The 23,340-nt window shown below is 44.5% G+C and overlaps 1 protein-coding gene across 7 annotated transcripts in view; it reads right to left on the reverse strand.

Moving 5' to 3' along the window:
* SLC4A4 (solute carrier family 4 member 4) overlaps nt 1–23,340 on the reverse strand; it is a 268,875-nt gene that overhangs the window by 37,966 nt on the left and 207,569 nt on the right. For all 7 annotated transcript variants that reach the window (XM_073340388.2, XM_073340382.2, XM_073340384.1 and 4 more), the window contains 2 exons: nt 12,444–12,514; nt 6,011–6,199 (listed from right to left, as the gene is read on the reverse strand). In XM_073340388.2, the coding sequence (XP_073196489.1) occupies nt 6,011–6,199; nt 12,444–12,514 (260 nt within the window). The remainder of the gene's footprint in view (nt 1–6,010; nt 6,200–12,443; nt 12,515–23,340) is intronic.

Here is a 23,340-nt window from a genome sequence, read left to right on the forward strand (position 1 = left end):
CTGCGGAAGAGCTGGTGAGCCACTTCTGGGTGAAGACACCACTCATGTTGGGAGGAGAAGTCCCTGCTCAAGCGATCCGCCCACACATTCTGGGCACCCGGCAGATGGAAGGCCCTCAGGCAAATGTTATGGGCTACACAGAAATCCCACAGCCTGAGGTCTTCACAGCAGAGGACAGAGTCTCGCCTTGCCTGTTGATATAGAATATAGAGGCCGTGTTGTCTTTGAGGACCCTGACCATCTTGCCCTGCAGGTGCGAGCAGAAGGCCACACACGCCAGGCATACTGCCCTGAGTTCCTTGACGTTTATGTGTAGGTTCAGATCCTGCATCGACCACAGACCTTGGGTCTGAACATTCCCCACATAGGCCCCCCCAAACCAGGTCCAACTCATCGGACACCAGCTCCTGCGATGGGGTCCTGTCCCAGAACGGGACCCCTTGGAGCATGTTGCTTGGGGTGGACCACCACCACAGTGAGGCGATCACCGAGTCGGGCACGGTGAGGACCTTGTCCATCCTGTCCCTGGCCTGGGAGAACTTCAAGGCCAGCCAGAGCTGGAGGGGCCTCATTCGGAGTTTGGCGTGGCGGACCACGCATGTGCACGCCGACATGTGACCCAAGAGCCGGAGGCACGCTCTGGCCATAGTCACCGAGAACCTTGTAACTGTGTCGATGAGCCCTTTCAGGGTCTTGAACCTGTCCAGTGGGAGGGAGGCTGTGGCAGTCGAAGCATCCAGGAGCGCCTCAATAAACTCTATGTGTTGGACCGGGACTAACGTGGGCTTGGCGTCATTTACCAACAGGTCCAGGGTGGCACATGTGGACAGTAGAAGCATCACGTGATCCCTCACCTGCGACTGGGAGCTGCCCTTGATCAGCCAATCGTCCAGATAAGGAAAGATCTGGACCCCCCGGTGCCTGAGGGAGGCCGCTACCACCAACATTCGTTTTGTAAATACCCGGGGGGCAATGGATAGGCCAAACGGGAGGACCATAAACTGGTAGTGATTCTGCCCCACCAGGAAACGGAGGAAGCGTCTGTGCCCCTCGAATATGTGAATGTGGAAGTACGCGTCCTGCAGATCGAGGGCAGCGTACCAGTCCCCGTGGTCCAGGGAGGGGATGATGGAGGCCAGTGAGACCATGCGGAACTTAAGCTTCACCATGAACTGGTGTAGATCCCGCAAGTCCAGGATGGGCCTGAGTCCCCCTTTGGCCTTCGGGATATGGAAATAGCAGGAGCAGAACCCTTTGCCTTTGAACTCCCCAGGCATCGTTTCCACTGCTCCTAGACTCAGGAGCCGCTCCTCTTCCTGCTCAAGCAGGGCTTCATGTGAGGGGTCCCCCAAGATGGACAGGGGCGGGGGCAAAGTAGCGGGGGCAAAGTAAACTGGAGGGCGTAGCCCTGGGAGATGGTGTTGAGGACCCATCAGTCTGAGGTCAGCCGTGACCACTCCGGGAGGAAAGCACACAACCGACCGTAGAAGGGAAGCCCTATTGAGAGGGGATCCCCGGGGAGAACTGGCAGAGAACTCCTGAGCGTCCCATCAAAACTGTCTTTTCCCCGCCTGTTTGCCCTTGGAGGACGCAGGCTGCGGGGCTGGCCGCAATTGCCTCTGAGGGCACCTTTTATAGTCCCTCGACTTTTTATAGGTGGCCTCGTACTTCGGCTCGGTGGCTTGAGTGGGAGCCTGCTGCGGTTTAAACTTAGATTTGGCCGGAGCCGGAACATAGAGACCCAGAGTCCGGAGGGTCGTGCGGGAGCCCTTCATGCCATGCAGCTTTGTATCCGTTTGTTCCACGAACAGAGCTTTGCCGTCAAATGGGAGATCCTGCATGGCAGCTTGCGCTTCACTTGACAGCCCGGACAGCAGGAGCCACAATGCCCTTCTCATGGATGCCGCCAAGGCCATGGACCGTGCTGCTGTGTCCACTGCATCCAAAGCCGCTTGCAGCCTCTGTACCCTCCTCCACCAGCGCCTTGAACACTTTCTTATTGTGCTCCTGGAGGGAGTCCTCGAACTTGGGCAGGGAACTCCACAAATCGAATTTGTACCTGCCCAGGAGCGCCTGGTGGTTTGCCACCCGCAACTGAAAACTCGAGGAAGAATAAAGCTTTCTCCCAAAAGAGTCCAACCTTCACGAATCTTTATTTTTCGGGGTAGGGGCTGGTTGGCCCTGCCGCTCCCTATGGTTGACCGACTCGACCACTAGGGAGTTGGGTGCCGGGTGGGTATAGAGGTACTCGTGCCCCGTGGCGGTTACAAAGTTGGAATGTTATAGCTAAAAATAGTTGGAATGTTATAGCTAAAACTGACTGCTGACTATGATTCTTTCTAAATAAATGTGACATTTTGTCTTATCCCCTTTTATAAGATCCTGCTGTTTTTTATTTTATTGGTATAACAATATGGGTTTCTCCCAAACAGCGTAAACAGTATGCGGGCAGGTCACTCCTTGGCATAAAGCAGCTACAAGTGCCGCACGACTTAAAACCCGGGGCGCGGGGCATGCCCCAGCCTGGGCACTCTAACTGAACTAACTGAACAGCTAACTAACTACAGGTACTAACACTGAACGAACAAGCAGTTCTGGGACGAGCTACAGCAAAGCTGAAGCAGAGTAGTTCCGATGCACCTTCACTGGTGGCAAGAAGTAACTGAGGGTGGGGGGAGCGCGCGGCTCCCCTTATACTGCGCCATGGAGCGCCACTCCAGGGGTCGCTGGGGCGCTCCCCCTCCGGGTACTGCTAGGAGAAAAACCTCTGGCACTGGTGCATGCGGTGAGCACACACACCTATTGTGGAATACAGATAAGCAATCACTCGAAGAAGAACCGATCTTGGAAACAGGATGAACTAAAATGTTTCGGCTGACTAGCTACCAACCAGCATGGATGGGCCCGATCTTTGTTTGCGTGCATGTGCAAGAGAGGTGTGTGTGTGTAAAAGATACATCCTGTTCACACTGTCTTGTACAACCATATTACATTAAATGGGTTTCAAGATCACTCCCAGTATTGCCAATGAGGGTTCAAAAATTATGAGTCAGGTCTCTCCAAAATAATGAAATTTTAAACAAATAAATATTGGGCTCTTTTTATTTGCCTCCTGATGTTTGATGGTTTTTTTAGCATTCATGTTTTCAAGCTTTTCATTGCTCCCATTAGGGCTAGAAACGTACTCCCCCCCCAATGAAAGTTGAGTTTCTCCTGTGATCATGTGTCTCAAGATAAAAATAAAGATATTTAGCAACACTGATTCCCGAAACAATTTTTTAACATAGCCTATTTGGCAAAGCAGATTGGGCCTTTAATATGAAACTATAAAAGCAAGGAAAAAAAAAAATCAAGATTTCACATCAGCAATGGAAACAGTCACCAAGGGACTCATATGGGGAGGTCAGAGAGAGGAACTCAAAAGAAAGGAGCAGAAAACTATTTCAATGTGGGTGTGGTGCCATGTACGGAAATGAAGAGTTTTTAAAATTATATCCTGATGTTTCTTTTTTATGGTGTTAAAGTAATAAATGAACCACAAAACTGAAGTGAAAAGCAATTGCGGGCAGATCCTCAACCTGTGTCAACTGTTGTAACTCCATTGAAGTCAACGTAGCTGTGACAGTTTTCAGTAGCTGAGGGTCTGACCCTTGAAATTTAACTAGCCAGATCACATTGGGCTTTTATATGCTATTGTGTCAACTTCTCAGAATTCTTCCTCCCAGGCTCCCCAGCTTCACATGGTTAGAGATAAACTGAACTACATTCCTGCCATGGTGGAATTTGTTTTCTTTTCATTAAAAATAATAAAAGTTCCACTTCAGTGCTGCAGGAGCATAAACATCACTGTACTATAAATCCTATTGCAGTCAGAATGCCACAGGGGGGTTCTCTGAGAGAGAGAGAAAAAGTTTTGTTATGTACAGAAACCTGAAACTAGTGCCCTTGTTTTTCAGGTTTTCGCTCGGATGAAATTAGGGTTGGATCTTGGGGATGGGGACCGCTGTTGTCCAAAATATTGCAAACTGGGTTCTCTAAGAGGGAAGGAGTAGAACTTTTTTCACCACCTCTCTCACCTTTGACAGCTGTCATTGTGACACTAGCTGGGCAAACAGAACAAGCAGCTTTTGCTGACCCACCAGGGCTATGTATCAGTTGGCTAAGAGTCTGTTGTCGGGAGAGAGGAGCTAAAAGGTGTGTTACTGAAACACCTCTATTCAGAGATCAAATATCTCCCTGTTTGCTTTCAGCATGAAGAGCAAGAGTCCCAATCTGCACTAAAACTTCTTATATCTATTTGTGCATGGCTCGAGAAATCCACCTCATGTAGGAGGAGAAGGAATCTTTAGCTCAAAGACTGCAGAGCTCTGGGCATGTGCAGTCAACTTCTGCAGAAACAATGCTTCCTTTTAAAAATCGAAATTCAGTCCCTAGCCCTTTATGGTCACTACGGAAACCTCCCAAATACAAACTGACAATAAATGAAGTAGTGCCGTTTTCCTAGGACAGCTAAGACAGCCCCAGTGCTGCTGCTGCTACTGTTAGAGGCCACCACTGCAAGAAGTAGGATGCCTTCTGGGAGCTGTCACATCTCCCTTGAAACAGCAAAGTGGCTGAAGACCAGCTGGGAATGGAGATTGAACTAGTCTCTCATCCCAAGTGAGTACTTAGATACACAGAAAAACCTAAACTGACTGTTCTAGGTAGAGAGAGACAAGGTGGGCGAGATACAGCTTTTAATCACCAACTTCTGTTGATTAGACAGAAGCACATTTGCATGGTGAGGAAGCTTGATGTCTCTCCTGTACCTGCCCATGCTGTGCCTGATCTACAGAGAGAGGACTTCAGTATCTAGGCTGTTAAGATGTAAAATATGGCCAAGATCAAACATTGCTATGAGAACATTCGCTTTTTCATTCATATTCGCTCATCTCTTTGCATATCGGTTGTTGTATTGTTTCTTCCTGTCTTATTCTCTAAGGGCCAGATTCTGCCATCTTTACACTGAGTAATATCTTACTCCTCAAGTCATAGCACTGATTCCACTAGAATTATTCAGGAAGTAAAGGTAGCAGAATCTGGTAAAAGCAGCCTAATCCAAAGCCTGTTTAAGTCAATGAAAAGATTCCCACTAATCAAGTCTGTTCTTAGATGAGACCCTAAAAGAGTCAATAGAATTTATGCTGTTAAATGCATACCATAAAATATACAGGAAATGCATCATGGTTGAGGTAACATTACTACTAAGACCATAACTTTTTAGTATTCTGACTTCTGAGCATTTAAAATTTGCAACCTTAATATTATGAGGTGTCAGTTTTTATATTCTAGACAGATTTATTTCTAGGGCATTAGGAGACACTGGACTACTTTTACTCTGTAAAAATAACTTCTTTTTGTACAGACAAGAAGTTGCTTACTTATGCTTTTGCTGCACCTGTGTGTCACTCGATAAAGTGATTTCTGTTTATACGTTCAGGCATACCACACAGAAGACTGTTTATCACCAGGTATCCAGTCTTGCAATGGGAGCAGGACTCAGCTTTACTATCAGGACACTGAAAATGATCTTTGGCTACTACTGGCAGCTCAGTTTTCTGTATAAACTAAGGGCTCTGCATTGGTGAATTCTTAACCCTGGAAGCAAAAGCTCTGATGAGATTTGTACTAATCAATTGCATCACTGCACCCCTCAGCTTGGAATTCTTGTCTGTGTAAGCGTTATTGTCACTACAGGCTCCAGCCAGTTTTCAATTCTTCCGCCATCTCACTTGTGCCCTCCAGAAACGTTCGGAAGTTTAGAGCTGAAAAATAAGCAATTCCATGACTTGCCTAAATTCAATACTATTGAACAAATAGCATCTGGTGTCAGTGCGTGCATCCCCACATAGTGGTGTTTGTCCTTCGGCGCTGTATCTATTGCAAAAGAAGGGGTTGCAAACAAGAGTACATTGTATGTGCTCTTGTTTGAATAAGCCAATTCCCCCAGGTGATAAACAGAGATACTTACAGTGGTTGGGAAATAACGGCTGGTTTTGAACTTCTTCAGAGCCATGGAGCAGGTGTAGGTGCCAAAGAAGAGGATAAAAGACATGAGGGTGATGTCAGGGACGTAGTTGCAGTTGTTGCCCATAAGGTAGCCTCCATATTTCCAGCACTCCTCCTTTGTCAGAGATGACCAGGCGATCGTGTTATTGTACTAAAGAGCAAAGAAAATATCCCATGAAGCTGTGCTCTGGTATAAAGAACAGGAGGACTTGTGGCACCTTAGAGACTAACAAATTTATTTGAGCATAAGCTTTCGTGAGCTACAGCTCATAACTCTGCTCATCACTAAAATAGCAGCTGGAGCAGAAATCCCAGAACTACAATGCTATGGTCTGAGGATGAAAGTTTCTGCAGTGGTGTGGCTGTTTGGTAAGTGAATGTGAACTGGGCGGCAGAGCGGGTGCATGTGCACAAACAAAAGGCAAAGCTTGATTCCCTCTCAGATTCTGGAATTTAAAATGTAGGACAGTGATACCTACCAACAATATAAACCTCTTCAGTGAGAGCATCATTTCATCCCTGTTCCCTCCACTGGATATGGAGAACTGCCTCTGTCTCCACTGGTAGGGCCTCCCCAACCTGGCAATCATTGTCTAGCTTCCCTGTGGCTTGCCTGATCAAGTTGGAAACCAGATACAGAGTTCTGATGTGCAAGTGGAGCAACTGGCCCGAGACCCAAACTTTACACTCAGATTTCACTTTTTCTAGTTCACTCCCTGCCCACACCACCTAATCAAAACCCATTCCTATCCAAGAAGGCACAACACACTGGCCTTCTAGCAGAAGAGACCCCATGCACCTCCTCAAAGTGGGTCCCAAGACTGCCTGATGTCACTTGACAGCAGGAGGCTTCCACTCCAGAGCCAGCTCTGGCAGTAGCAGTTCAGACCCCTCTGTAACGGAGTTATGAGCATCACCTCCACAAAGTTCTACCCAGACCACTAAAATATGAGAAGTATGGTGAGCTACTGATGCAAAGTCTGATTAATTCTGGGTAACGAGTAGCCCTCCTGGTGAACCAACACACTGGCCTTCACACATTCCTGGTTTTATGTTGAGAACAAAGCTCTAATTCAGTTCTGGGGTCCCTCTATATAGTTCATAGAAGCCCTCAGTTTAGCAGCGCGTGCAGAGCACAAAATGGCCAAAGAACACCAGACTCCACCGCAAAATGCTCATCTCGGTAATCACATTAAATTGCAAGGGACAGAACTGCAAAACAATTCCCTTATCAGACTTCGTATTGGGCATCGTCAGGCAATCTGAGCCTTGTATTTCTTATGACTCCTTTTAACACTGCTGCATTTAGAACTGTTCAGAAAACTGTAGCTGCCAACGATAAAACTGCAACCTCCTTTGAGAAAAGGGGATGTATGATTTCACCAATTTTGATTTAATTACCATTGAAAAATTGAACATAAAAATAAGTTTGCCTAAATCGGGCCAAAAAAAATTAAAAAAAAAATCTATGGAATTATTCCCAAGTGGAGTTACCCAACACCTGACAGAAAAGTGTTCCTCCTATATCTATCCATCATACACACCCTGACGTTCAGCTCTGCTGTCTATTGTACCATACATAAAGACCCTGCATGGATTTAGTGGCAATATACAAGATACAGTATGACTTTCCTTTTGGGGGCCATTAAAAAGGCACAGGAGTGGAACGTTTCTGGATTGAGTCTTAAGGCATTCACTGCAGTAATGTTGTAAAGCACCAGCTCACCTGGGACTCAGTACAACCCCTACTGAAAACAAATATTTCCACTGACTTCTGTGGGACTTGAATTGGGCCCTTATTTATAGTAGCACTGGGAAAGATTCTGCATGTGAGCAAACCTGAATTGCGTACACATGGATTCAAATATTTTAAACCAGATCATAATCCTGTAATTCCCAATAAGGAACACAATTTGTACTTAAAATTACATGATAGACCCCCTCATTTCCTTGTGCAGTTATGTCAGAAAATGATCTATTGCTTAATACTCAGCAGAGTTTATGGAGTTCTTGTCTCCTCTCCCTATGTATACATAATTCCCAGCAATGCCAGTGCGGTGAGAAGGAGAGAACAAATCTGAATGCATAAAGAATGAAGAATACGAAGTGTGTATGTGCATCATCAAAATAAACTTGTGAAAAACAGGTGTGGGCAGTTTAAAGGGACACTGCCCACTCAAAATACAGTGTTAAACAAAACTGAAGTCGTTTCAGGTAACTACACCTATCCCCGAACCTCCTGCCAGTTCTGGGGGGGAGTTTACAGTCACATTTTCCTATTTCAAACACATGTTTTCTGCCTTATGCTGCAGAAAAACCCAAATGGAGGAAATGGACTATAACAGCAGAAGCAGCGAAATGAGCTATCTACGAAGTGCAGTCAAATGCACATAGCCCACAAACAAGGAAAAAGAGAAGAAGACGATTCATCTGTTTCGTTACAGGAATCTTAGATGTTGCTTATTACTATGGTAGTCACAACCTTTTCAGACGGAAATCGGAGATACAATATGAAGGCATTCCCTTAAGCGACCACACAAGGAGTCGGGGGGCAGGGGTGGGGGGGAATCAGTTACTTAGAAGTGGAATGCTGAACTAGTGAACGGACAAAATTGTACTAGAAACCTTGGAGACACTTTAAAAGTACTAATTTAAGACCAGGAGATGCCTACTGTTGGAGAGTACACACACGTAACCACAGTGTGCGTTTGTTAGTATCTCATACACTTATATACATGTATCAATATACATCAGGCATGCAACTCAACAGTGGCCATGTATCAAATTGTGCTGGAAGGCTGCTTGTATTATATTGCAGCTTCCTCAGCAAATTTCACCAATCCAGAAAGTTGTAGTTGAACTGAGGTGTGATGTTGCTGACAATGATGGAGGGTGTGGGGAAGGGGGGAAACTATCAGTTTATCCACCTGACAAGGTGCCACCACATTTGCTCTCTCAGCATTTTCTCTCTCTGAAGCACAAAGAAGCAAAAACGGGTTCCCTGTTAAAAGGATTTCTGCCTATCTGCCTGGACCGCTAACTTCAAGCCTGGAACAAAAGGCTAAGTGGGAGGATGTTTTCGGAGCAGGGAGATAAAGACAGAAGTAAGATTTTGTGCCTGCCTCCCGCATACTGATTTTGAATGTGTATTCCTGGAGGGTAAAACCACTAGGTCTTGGACGCCAATAGCTTCATAAATAAACAACTGTAGAGTGTTAATTGAATGTTTCAAAGAAAATGAGTGTTTGGGTCACCAGAAGCACAAGAGAAAAAAGGGTTTCCTCGTGAGCCTTTTCCCCATTATCATGTCATTAAAATAAAACAAACACCCATCATCAGAAGCATTCGCCATGAACTAAACCATTCAAGAGGCAGCACATTTGAAACTGACAGGTACACTGAAGGGCTCTCTTCTCAGAGCCTGTTCATAGATTTAAAATAGATGAAAAGTTTTTGGACTACTTGATTGCACTGTCTTTACCCAAAGAATCACGTTTTATTACAGGTTTCAGAGTAGCAGCCGTGTTAATCTGTATTTGCAAAAAGAAAAGGAGGACTTGTGGCACCTTAGAGACTAACCAATTTATTTGAGCATAAGCTTTCATGAGCTACATGCATCCGATGAAGTGAGCTGTAGCTCACGAAAGCTTATGCTCAAATAAATTGGTTAGTCTCTAAGGTGCCACAAGTCCTCCTTTTTTCCTTTTTTTTTTTTTTTTTTTTTTTTTAAATGTTTTATTACAGCGGTTTCCTTTTCCAGCTTTGAGATTAGACCGCAAGCACCAAGAGGGCAACACATGGACCAACAAGATGACCTTCCACAGTGGCTGGCTATCAGTGGAAGTACACTGGTAAGGGTTCTTGCACCAGCGGATAAATTAGATATGCCATTTTCCGATACAAGTGGGATGTCAACTCCAAGAAGTACCCTGAAGCTCTCTCACTTTGTCACAGTACATTCAAAGATTCAGCACATTTGCTTCTCTGGGTAACTGTCTACAAGGATTTAGAATAGGACTGTTCTTCCCATTCTTAACATCATCATGTGCCCCTAACAATTTGTTTTGTTCTAAAACTATAAGGAACCTTAGTGCTTGAGGGAAAACACTGAGTTGGTCCTGGAGTTATTTCTCTACACTGGCACATGCAAGGGAACAGGTATTAATCCCTGGGTCCAGTGTCCGACTCCCCCTGGCTGGGAGTGCTACTTGTTCAGCTCCCATGGGGAGAGTGCGCCTGATGTCTCTCTCTCTGACTGATTCAGGAGAGATGCTCATCAGCTCTGAAGGGAGCACCATCCAGTCCTACTCAGTTGCAGGAAGGATGTTAGCATATGGGGCTTTAAGGGTGGAGGATATCCGGTGCTGTGGACCCTGTCCCACAGAAGAGCATCTGGAAATATGATCTGCTGGGTTATTTGCACCAGCTTCCTCTTCTGAACTGGGCTTTTTTTATATCTTCACCCCCGTAAATTAGTCGGTCACTTTCCCCTTATGCACTTTTCCAGCCTTTCCCTAAGCCTGAAAATCCAATGCAAACTCCACAAATAGCGAGAAGAGCTGTTCTTGTTAATGAAACTGAAGTAGCAACTGGCATTCTTTTCCTGGCAGGCGGCCTCCAGAGCCTTGACAGGTAGTATTGTACTAGTGCTTGGGGCTGCTCATCACTTTTAAAAGCATCATTTACTATGAAGGGAAGCTGAACAATTAGGACCTAATTTTCAGTCCCAGTGAAAGAGCAGAACGCAGCTGCTGAAGTACTGCAGTGACTACACATAGGCACAGTAACAAAATCATAGAAGACGAAAAGGAGGCACCAGGGAGGCAGTGTAGTCCAGTGCACAGGGCAACTAGCTGGGAATCAGGAGACCTAGCTTCTATTCCTGGCTCTGCTATCAACCGGCTAGGTATCCTTGGGCAAGTCACTTGGACTCTGTCTCCTCCCTCCACACACCCTTTGTCTTGTCTATTTAGATTGTAAACACTTTAGGGCAGGGATTGTCTCTCACTATGTGTTTCTACAGTGCCTACCACAACAGAGCCTCAATTTCAGTTGAGGTCTCTCGGTGTTACTGTAATACAAACAAAATAATAATAATAAAGAAAATCCAGACAGCAGCTTTGCATTCTTAGGTATAATTTTCTGTTTTAAACCCCAAGTTAGTCTTCATTCCGGAAAACCAAACCAAAGTTTGAAACCACCAAGTTCTATTTCTTTTCTCCTTCTCGTCCAAAAGTTTGCCTCCCGTGTGAGCTCTCTTGTACCCAAACTACAGCAAATTAAAGTTTGTAATGAGAGAACTAGTACAGTGGTCCAGGTTAACATCTTTAGAACTATAGCTCTGATCAGATCTGCATGGGAAGGTCCCTCCGGCGACAAGGAGTCCATTGACCTCATGGGCACAAGTGCTGACCTACACAGTCATAGAATCCTAGCAGATCAGGGTTGGAAGGGACCTCAGGAGGTCATCTAGTCCAACCCCCTGCTCAAAGCAGGACCAGCCCCAATCACAAGGATGGGGCCTACTGTTTGCAAGTAATTAACAATACAGCAGCATTAACATAGGGAACAGCATCATACTACCAATTAGGCAAAAGGTAACAACACTGTGAGGATATTAACGGCATCCAAACTATTTCCATAGCACCATAGGAGAGCAAGGCATAAAGACACATCAAAGGCAACCTCCCTGCCCTAAAGTTTTTAAGATCTAAGATGGACAATAAACATACAACGGACAGGGAAGAGGGAAGTGACATGAAATCATGCAGTTCAAATTGTTTAAGTCTGCACACACCTTGTGAGTTCCACCAGCGTTTCAAATTTTTGGGGTATCCAGAATTATAATATATTTTGTAAAATTATGCACCTATACTCCTATGTCTGCACTGCTAGTGGCTGAAAAGGCTGCTGAAAGAAGTGAGTATCTCTGTGGGCAAACCACCTACCATAGGTGCACAAATGGCACTACACATAAGAGGAATACTTAAAATAAAATTCAGTTGTAAAGTACAGGATCCACGGCATCACAGTTATGGGAGAGAAAGTGAGATGGTAAGCTCACTTACACCTGTAACACCTTTTCCCATGCAAGGCCACGGTCACAAACAGCAGGTTATACATCACATGTTCCCAAAGCAAGACTGGAAAAACAATGGAGGAGTAACTATCCAGTATGGGACTGTGGTTTGATTATTTTTAATAAAAGGAGGAATAACTCCCTCTCTGGCTCTTCGCAATGGGACTAGAACGTTGCTTAGAAACCACCCCTCTATTTTTAATCCATTTTTTGGAGAAAAAGCACCAGTAGTGCAGAGGTGTCAATCTATTCCAAACACATAATTGAATAGCACACTGAGGTTTTCAATGCCTGCTTTCCTGTAAGCCTCACTTACCTTCTCAGCAGGGGAACTGGTCAGCCAATCAACGGACGCTGCCATTGTCTCATTCAATACTGAACGATTATCTGAAAGAGAAGACAGAAAACGAAGCATTGTGAACGTGGTGTTTAAACAGTTAAGAATGGGAACAAATTTAAGATGTTAAAAAACTATGATAATTTATTAAAGTAGTAGCAAATAATATTTGCTGTCTTCTTAGCCCAAATGAATGCTTACAAATGACCCACAAGTCCCAAGGGCTTGCCTGCCTGCAACAGTTAGCTTGAGTTAGTTCACTCAGATTACTCCACTGGAGCTGCCTAGCTCAAATGAGAGCAACCAGATGGCAAAATGACACTGGAGGACACAGAATGATTTCATTAGCGTCTCAGAGTGACTGGATTAGCAGCTGATGAGTTGTTGTAACTCGAGCTCTTGCATCCCCACAGCATGAGAAGTTTGAGCATCAGCAGTACTCCAACTTCCACACCTCCCCCAGGCTCCCCCCACTGCCAGGACAGCTGAGCTTAAAGGACTCCTGAATCTGAGAAACAAATTTGTGAGTGGGGACTGGACAGGCATCAAGTTAGGGGGAAAATTCAAGTCATAGCTTGCGCTAACATTGCAGTGAAGACATGGCCTAAAAAATATAGCATCACAAGAAACCTCAGTAACACTTCATAATTAAAACTGTACAACTGCTTGTGGCATTTACAGTAAAATAAAAAAAGTAATCACAGTGGATTACTTTGCTTTCACGTGACAAGACTATGGAGCTTCACTGGTATTTCATTGTAAACTCAGAATTCATAAATTCCCACTTGTTCCAAATTTAAACCTCGTGGCTACATGACATGATAAAACTGTTAAAGTCTAAAAAATAAATAAAGGAGCAGTCGATAATACCAGCCAGGAGCTTGGTAAAGAAACATACTCACACCTCTCACTGTGCCACAGACATACCCTACCCTATGAACTGTACCACTGTAGCATCATAAGTCAGTTGGGTTTTTAAGGTTCATTTAGACAGGGGATTGTGCCTTCCAAGCACGTTTCAGTGTTTTGCAAAACTCGAATAAATACTTTTATCATCAATAAGAATATTTCAATGACATTAAAATAGGACATTGTATAAATTGTACTGCATTATAGAAACTAAACAGGTATGATTTTGTTTTATAGCACTATGAGAGCAAGGTGGACTATATAACTAAAGGGATATATTTACATTTAGAGAAGATTTCCAGTCCCACAACAAGTGGGTTATCCTCCTCCTACTTGCGAAATGTCATGTATTCTTGCCCTAAAATTTTACTCCAGATTTTGCAACCGGATTTCCATCAGGATCATATTTCATCCCTATTGATACAGGTCTGGCATGGAAACATGTTTGTATCTCAAATTCAAACCTATTTGGTAGTGGGGATGAAATGCAATCATGAAAAATATACCAATCAAGAAATGTGTAGTGAGGATTTGGGCATGAATACATGAAATATTTCCCTCCTTCAACAACAGCACTACAGAATATGCAGTAAATGCCTCTTCTAGCATTGTTTCGGGCACCACAGTTCCTTTTTCAGCATCTCCAATCATGTCAAAATCCTATGTGCAGACCTGACATACCAGGTAGAAGGTCTATTGCACAGAATAGTTTGTTCCCCCTGAGCAGAAACACACAAGAAGGTAGAGTTCAACAATTACCACTGCACTGTCACATCCTAAGATGAAGGCCAGCACTGATGGACTGCACTGAACTGAAACCAACAAGTTATAATCTTGTAAACCTGAAGTCCGCTCCACCACTCAGAAACCTCTCCCCTTTTCACAGCACACACTCTTCATATCCACTCAGGCTTCATTCCTGAAGGACTTCACTACCTACCTGTTTGTTGTGCTCATCACTGTGGTACTGGGAAGCCTTACAAAAAATTTACAAAGCCAGCAACATCTAAAAGAAACATGTTGCATTTCTTTCCTCTACTCCCTCCTATCCCTGAATACATAGCAATGGATTGTCTTTGCTCTGTTTCCTCCAGTGAGTCTCATCCAGCCCCACACTTCTTTCTTCCCCATTTCTTTCCCTGAGGCGGTAGTTATGGGGAAAAGCTATAGTCAAGAGATGGGTCTTACAATGAGTCTGGAACATGGTAAAATTCAAGCCTATTCTAATCTCTAGTAGCAGCTATGGGCTAACCACAGAGAAACCCCTATTTCCTGCTTTTGCCATTCTCACTTTCCCTGTTTATAGTTCTCTTGTTCCTGATGACTGCAGTTGTGGTACCAGTAAGACCACACTGTTATTGGAGAGATGTTGCTGGAGATAACTTGGACACAAGGCTATTGGGTGGTTGGAAGACCCAAACCAGGAGACTGAATTAAATCCAAATTTCTGTGGCAGTCAGTGCAGTCTGGAGCATGAGTGGTGGCGTTCATGTCTCCACGTAAGGCCTAAGCAAGCAGGCAGACACACGCTGAACTAGCTGGAGCCTCCTCAGAGCAGCCCTACTCATTCCCAGATTCAGGGCTTTGCAGTAATCAAGCAAGGAGGTCATGAGTAGCATAGGTGGGTTGTGTTCAGGGCTGCGTCTGTCAAGATGGAGTGCAGCTTCAGAGCTAGCCATAGAGGGAAGGAGCCTTTTTTTGCCCAGCAGCAGAGTCCAGAAGAGCAGTAAGGTTGAACATTGCCTCGACAATCAGGGGGAAGCACAGGAGCATCAAGGCCAGCCTGGCTTCCTTTCCTCCAGGAACTGAACGGGTTTTTTTTTAAACACCACCTCCCGCTCTCCCCACAACCTGCCCACCCCCCAAATTACATGCTGGGGCACATTTTCTGTACAATATCCAGACTGGTCAAGTGAGAGGATCAAGCTCTTGAAGGGCAGTTCTCATGTACGGGGACATGCAGTGACTCCAAGGTACCAAAAATCGTGCAGACAATTTCAACAGCTTTGTTTTGGTTTAATGTGCGCCTTCTTCCTCCGTCCCCTAGAGCAAGGCCAATCATGCTTGCGGTGAGAGACATCTCTCTATCCTCCATTGTGAAGGTAGGCACGGTATGCCAAGGTTTCAGTGCCACCATATGGGGGAAATTTCCACAGAAGAGACGTCACTTGCAGCATAATGCAGCCTGCTCACCTAAAACAAGTCCTTGTTTGGGACGTAGAGGACCCCCAAGAGCTACAGCCTGCCCAACATGTGAGCAGGCTCTGTGCCAACTGAACAGAGCACAGGCAGCCATGAGGCATCAGCTATGTGTGCTGAAGGCAGAACTCTAGGCTAAACATCAATCACCCCGTCAACTAACTAACAGGGGCATCTTAGTGAATGGGACGTACCATTACTAGCTCCAAGTGGCGTTAGTTTAAAAGGTGGGGGGTGGGGGCGGGGGGATTTTTTGGGCCGTAAGTGTAGGTAGAAGAGTACAGGGATGGTGAAGGAGAAAAATCAATGACAATGAAACTCCCTGTTAGCTCTTTGCAGGAAACGCCCTGCCAAAAGGTCCGAGACACAATTCCATGGAAATCTTGTTCTGTGGCCTTCTGAAGCTGCCATGTGCAGAGCAGGATGTAATAACTTACAACGCAAACATAGCACTGGTTCAACAGCTCTGAAGCCAAATCTTAATTGCAACAAGAACAAAAACAACTGAAAGTATAAATCTCAGCATGAGCAAAGACCTCTCTCTCACCATCAGCTGAACTGACTACTTACAGAGTCAATAAAACCTTATCTGAACCTACTTTACAAAAACAAACCTCACAACACCACAGTCACTGGCAATTTATCACCCTTTTGTATTTTCACTCCCTGTAGGATTTGATATGTTCTATATGTATAGGAAAGTACATTGGGAAGAGATCACTTACTACGGAGTTACACAAAATCCCCTAGAATTAGGAATCTCTTTTAGCTAATCTGCCATTTGTCTTTTTATTCCATCTTCTGATGCTTAAGGTAAAGATTAGGGGGACTGAGTTTTTTGCTGACAAAACAAAGTATTTTAATAGGTGTCCTAGTCCTGCTTATGATACTTTCTGCCATGAGGCTTTATAGCCCTGAGATGTGTTATGAAGACACTGATAGTATCACCAGGATTCCAAGTTACTTTGGGCCAAAGTCTGATCCCCTTGCTCATGCTGAGTTGCACCTTCCTCCTTAGACTGAATTTGGAGGAACTTCCTGCAGAGTAAGGGCTGGTCTACATTGAAAACTTACATTGACAAAGCTGCATCGCTCACGGGTGTGAAAAATCCACTTACCTAACTCTCTGGATGAGTAAGAGAGGCGTAATCTGCTGCTTTGGGGCATGATTCACCATTGCCCTGCACCTTGTACAGTCATTGATACAGTGCAGAGTGGGTGTAAAATGCTACAAAATCATAATGGTAGCATTTCACACCTATTTTGCGCTGGTATAGGTGACCACGCAAGGTGCAGGACAATAGAGAGTCAGACCTTTTACATTTAATGAGCCTAGTGGTACAGAGCGAATCCTATCACCATATACACATACATTTTCAAAGTAAAGAAACAAACTAGATAAGCAAATGTCTAGATCTTCAAAAACCTGCATCCTGGCCCTTCCTGTTCTGCATGTCTCCTCTCAACAGCAGCCCCACTGTGGGTTTTCAGCTGCACTTCACCCATGACTGCACTGCTTTTCACTTTCACTTAGTATTAAAGATACTAAGCAGGAAGGTTTACAGTGACCTGGGGTTCATTTTTGCAATAGACAAAGGAACAGCAAAAGGGGTGCAAAGCTTAGGGAAACCACAAACGAAAGCCGAGACTGCATCAAGCGTTCCTTAAAACAAACTATTCATCTGTGACCATGCCACCTTTTGCCTTTGTAACCTACCCTTTCTGTGTTACATAAAGACTAAATAAGAGGATTAAACACCTTTCAGTGGTGTCATTTATGACAAATTTTAAAAGGAAGCAGACACAGATTAAAGACAGGACGATTATGGTGTTGTTTTAGCTGGTATTAGTAAGGCTGTCTAGAGGAAAATGCTGTCAGTAGCGGTTACAGAAGGGAACCATGAGCCAGGACTTGGGCTTGCTCCCTCCTCTGTTAATGACTAGCCAAGTAGTCTTGGTCAAAGCCCTTCGGGGCAGATCCTGCCACTTTAATTCTTATTAAATAGCACCTCATGGGTAGTCACACTGAAATCAATGGGATCATTCACAAAGAAAGATACCATAAGGCTGGCAGAAACTGACCTTGAATCTCTCTGTAGTCAACTTCTTCATTGGTAAAATGCATATCAATACTACCAATTGAAGCCTAGGAAGGGAAGCAATAAAATGCCTATCGAGTGGCTTTATAGAAGCAACCAAGTATCGGAATTCTGTTTTCACAAAATGAAAGTTTTAAATCTCATGCCTATTTTTTCCATTTACAAAAGGCTCCTTTTTTCAAATTACTGTGGATCCGTTTTCAATACTCTTCACTCTCACTGAATAGCACCTTACTCCATGTGTCACCCTGCTGACTTCAGCGCAACTACTTGCAGTGTAAAGTGTTACTCATCATAGGTATCAGGATCTGCCCCCGTGAGACTAGAGGCACAATTGTCATACGTATTAAGAGACCTGGAAAGATTAGGTTTTATTGGTAAATGTCGATAACGTCAATTTCACCATACACCTCTACACTACACCTTTCCCCACTGCTGGAGTCTCTCTCTACGGTGGAGAAGGGCTCTAGCTGAAAAAAGGCAAGCGAGACACTGCTAAAAATAATGGCATAGACAGAGAGACATGGCTCTGGCAAGTAGAGAGCTATGTAGGGTACGTATTCAAGCACATCCTTCAGGCATGTCCTTACTCCCCTGTGCTGTGCCTCATGGTCTACACTGCTGTATTAACCTGTGCTAGGGGCATTACACCCGTATGTATGCTACACGCTGCTGAAAGCAGCACGTAGTGCGGACATACCCACAACCAGCAAAAGAAAAAATATTTCTATCGATAATCATCAAAATTTGCAGATAGGCAAAGTGAGAAAAATGCAGCTTGAGAACTTATTAGAATTTGATGTAAGGATATTTACTTTGCATATGTTAACGTGATGTTAACGATTTAATGTTTTAATGCTTATCAAGTTTTAACTTTCTGAATCTCTGAATTTCTGAATCTGAAACTTTCTGCATCCGATGAAGTGGGCTGTAGCTCACAAAAGCTTATGCTCAGATAAATTGGTTAGTCTCTAAGGTGCCACAAGTACTCCTTTTCTTTCTGAATCTAGACATTTAGTGTCATTAAATAATTGTCTGAGCCCCCAATTGTCTGACCCCTCCGTAATTTCCCACAACTGTGAAAATGTAAAATCAATAAAAATTGAAAAAATAAATATCAATATTAGTCAAAATGATAAAAGAAATTAAGGTTGAATTCTTCCTAGCCTACATATTAACTTTTCTCAAGCAGAAAAGCCAGTTGACTGCAATGCCCAGGACAGCCCCTGAGGAAGCATCAAGAGAAAACTAAACAATCTGTTGTTTGTCATTGGTTACTTATTACAAGGTGCCCTATTGACAGGAATTCTGTCCTGGGGATATCAGGGGGAGGGATAGCTCAGTGGTTTGAGCATTAGCCTGCTAAACCCAGGGTTGTGAGTTCAATCCTTAAGGGGGCCATTTAGGGACCTGGAGCAAAAATTGGGGATTGGTCCTGCTTTGAGCAGGGGGTTGGACTAGATGACCTCCTGAGGTCCCTTCCAACCCTGATATTCTATGATCATGAGGAGAAGCAAGGGTGTCCCGCCATACCCTGCCTTTGCACAGCATGTCTCCCTCTTGATTCCAAGGCGCACATCTCCAGCAACGCTCTATGGTTGTGTGTCTTTCATAGGTGATCCCAAACAGCAGTATAAACCAGTTTGAACTGCTCAAGCTAGTGCGTTCAAACGACTGACAGAGTCAAGTAAAAATGAAATTCAGCAGGATAGTGTATCACGCTGCATGGAGCACGCAGATCTACAGATATTGTGGTTAAAAAAAGGCAGTTTCTTTTGTAGAAAACCATTTATGCTTTAAATAGTACAAGGGGCCTGGATACATATAACCTCTTCAAGTCACATGCAGCTCTCTGAATATGGCACACTGGGGACGAGTTAGCACTTTTACTATGAACAAACCCTGAGAAACTGCAGTGACGCATTCTCTCGCTTTTCCTTTAATCATCCTCCGGTTTTTAAGCACACCCACCCCAGAAAAGTCAACAGTGAGCCACAGCATGTAAGCAAACTGCAGGAGGCTGTACACCTTGAAAATGTACCGTTTCCTGTGTAGTGCTTCCCTGCCCACACCCCCATGACTTTGCTGCTGCAGACTCTTGAGCTGCAGGGGAAAGGTCTCTCCTAGTAACCACAATGAGCCGCTGAGCTGGAAAACTATTCATTTAAATGCAAATGTATTCCTTTTTTTTTTTTTTTTATAAACAGACTCAGAAAAAAAGAGAACGCTCCCTTTGGGGTGCACACGTGTGAGGGAGAGAGAAATCACACATCAATTTAAGGCTTTTGAAAGGTGCCAATTGGCCAGCATCAAGACTGAAGTACTAAACAAGCTATTTAATAAATGAGATATGGCCAGTGGAAACCTCTCTGCTAATGTACCTCAGACCTGACCCAAAGGCCTAGTGACAGAGATATGAGTAGTTTCAGAGTAGCAGCCATGTTAGTCTGTATTCGCAAAAAGAAAAGGAGTACTTGTGGCACCTTAGAGACTAACCAATTTATTTGAGCATAAGCTTTCGTGAGCTACAGCTCACTTCATCGGATGCATTCAGTGGAAAATACAGTGAGGAGATTTATATACACACAGAACATGAAAAAATGGGTGTTTATCATACACATTGTAAGGTGGGAGAAGGAGAAAACCTTTTGTAGTGATAATCAAGGTGGGCCATTTCCAGCAGTTAACAGGAACGTCTGAGGAACAGTGGGGGGAAATAGTTTTACTTTGTAAAATGACACATCCACTCCCAGTCTCTATTCAAGCCTAAGTTAATTGTATCCAGTTTGCAAATTAATTCCAATTCAACAGTCTCTCGTTGGAGTCTGTTTTTGAAGTCTTTTTGTTGTAATATTGTGACCTTTAGGTCTGTAATCGAGTGACCAGAGAGATTGAAGTATTCTCCGACTGGTTTATGAATGTAATAATTCTTGACATCTGATTTGTGTCCATTAATTCTTTTACGTAGAGACTGTCCAGTTTGACCAATGAGGCAGAGGGGCATTGCCGGCACATGATGGCATATATCACATTGGTAGATGTGCAGGTGAATGAGCCTCTGATAGTGTGGCTGATGTGATTAGGCCCTATGATGGTGTCCCCTGAATAGATATGTGGACACAGTTGGCAACAGGCTTTGTTGCAAGGATAGGTTCCTGGGTTAGTGGTTCTGTTGTGTGGTTGCTGGTGAGTATTTGCTTCAGGTTGGGGAGCTGTCTGTAGGCAAGGACTGGCCTGTCTCCCAAGATTTGTGAGAGTGATGGGTTGTCCTTCAGGATAGGTTGTAGATTCTTGATGATGCGTTGGAAAGGTTTTAGTTGGGGGCTGAAGGTGATGGTTAGTGGCGTTCTGTTATTATCTTTGTTGGGCCTGTCCTGTAGTAGGTGACTTCTTCATGTGACAATTCTGGGTACTCTTCTGGCTCTGTCAATTTGTTTCTTCACTTCAGCAGGTGGGTATTGTAGTTGTAAGAATGCTTGATAGAGATCTTGTAGGTGTTTGTCTCTGTCTGAGGGGTTGGAGCAAATGCGGTTGTATCGTAGAGCTTGGCTGTAGGCAATGGATCGTGTGGTGTGATCTGGGTGAAAGCTGGAGGCATGTAGGTAGGAATAGCAGTCAGTAGGTTTCTGGTATAGGGTGGTGTTTATGTGACCATCGCTTATTAGCTCCGTTGTGTCCAGGAAGTGGATCTCTTGTGTGGACTGGTCCAGGCTGAGGTTGATGGTGGGATGGAAATTGTTGAAATCATGGTGGAATTCCTCAAGGGCTTCTTTCCCATGGGTCCAGATGATGAAGATGTCATCAATATAGCACAAGTAGAGTAGGGGCATTCGGGGACGAGAGCTGAGGAAGCATTGTTCTAAGTCAGCCATAAAAATGTTGGCATACTGTGGGGCCATGCTGTGGTACCCATAGCAGTGCCGCTGATTTGAAGGTATACCCTGTCCCCAAATGTGAAATAGTTATGTGTGACGACAAAGTCACAAAGTTCAGCCACCAGGTTTGCTGTGACATTATCAGGGATACTGTTCCTGATGGCTTGTAGTCCATCTTTGTGTGTAATGTTGGTGTAGAGGTCTTCTACATCCATAGTGGCCAGGATGGTGTTTTCAGGAAGATCACCGATGGATTGTAGTTTCCTCAGGAAGTCAGTGGTGTCTCGAAGATAACTGGGAGTGCTTGTAGCGTAGGGCCTGAGGAGGGAGTCTACACAGCCAGACAATCCTGCTGTCAGGGTGCCAATGCCTGAGATGATGGGGTGCCCAGGATTGCCAGGTTTATGGATCTTGGGTAGCAGATAGAATGCCCCAGGTCGGGGTTCCAGGGGTGTGTCTGTGCGGATTTGTTCTTGTGCTTTTTCAAGGAGTTTCTTGAGCAAATGCTGTAGTTTCTTTTGATAACCCTCAGTGGGATCAGAGGGTAATGGCTTGTAGAAAGTGGTATTGGAGAGCTACCAATGTGATATATTCCATCATGTGCCAGCAATACCCCTCTGCCATGTACACTGGTCAAACTGGACAGTCTCTACGTAAAAGAATAAATGGACACAAATCAGATGTCAAGAATTATTACATTCATAAACCAGTCGGAGAACACTTCAATCTCTCTGGTCACTCGATTACAGACCTAAAGGTCGCAATATTACAACAAAAAGACTTCAAAAACAGACTCCAACGAGAGACTGCTGAATTGGAATTAATTTGCAAACTGGATACAATTAACTTAGGCTTGAATAGAGACTGGGAGTGGATGTGTCATTACACAAAGTAAAACTATTTCCCAATGTTTATTCCCCCACCCCACCCCCCACCATTCCTCAGACGTTCCTGTTAACTGCTGGAAATGGCCCACCATGATTAGCACTACAAAAGGTCCCGTCATCCATCTGTCCGTCCCCCCGGCTCTCCTGCTGGTAATAGCTCATCTTAAGTGATCCCTCCCCTTACAGTATGTATGATAAACACCCATTTTTTCATGTTCTGTGTGTATATAAATCTCCTCACTGTATTTTCCACTGAATGCATCCGATGAAGTGAGCTGTAGCTCACGAAAGCTTATGCCCAAATAAATTGATTAGTCTCTAAGGTGCCACTAGTACTCCTTTTCTTTTTGAGAGATAAGAGTAGCGCAGCTGGCATGCCCACTTAACCCCTGGCCCTTTGGCTGACACTACCTAAAAGGGTGCCAGTTAATGCCAGTTGTGAGGGCAATTTTGTCATGTGACACTGTTTTCCAGGAACAAGACTTGCAAATTACTTTCCCAGCTTGTTCTGAGCCTAGTGTGAAAATAATCTGCTCCAGGTTTTTTCTTCCTTCTAGATGATGTTTCTCCTTTCCATTGTTCACCACAGCTATATATGGGAAATTTCTCCAGTCCTTCCCCCACACGCTGTTAGCCTTTGAATCACAGGATTTGTTCCACTCCCAACATTCCAGCAAAAGCCCTGTGACACAGCGGTCCCTCGGGTACTCTAGATTTACCAGCAGGTATATGCAGGAGTGGCTCCCGTCCTTCCAGGCTGTGAGATCCCAGAAGATTATACTGAGAGATTGCTCATCCGCCCCGAGAGCACTCTGATGGGGGTTACCACAGGTGCTGTCTTGTCACCCTTTTCGTTCAAGGTTTAGATGGGCTATTAGGGGAGGGGAGCAAGGAACATCAGGAGCGG

The sequence above is a fragment of the Lepidochelys kempii genome, chromosome 4 (genome assembly GCF_965140285.1).
Source record: "Lepidochelys kempii isolate rLepKem1 chromosome 4, rLepKem1.hap1, whole genome shotgun sequence".
NCBI classification, from domain to species: domain Eukaryota; kingdom Metazoa; phylum Chordata; order Testudines; family Cheloniidae; genus Lepidochelys; species Lepidochelys kempii.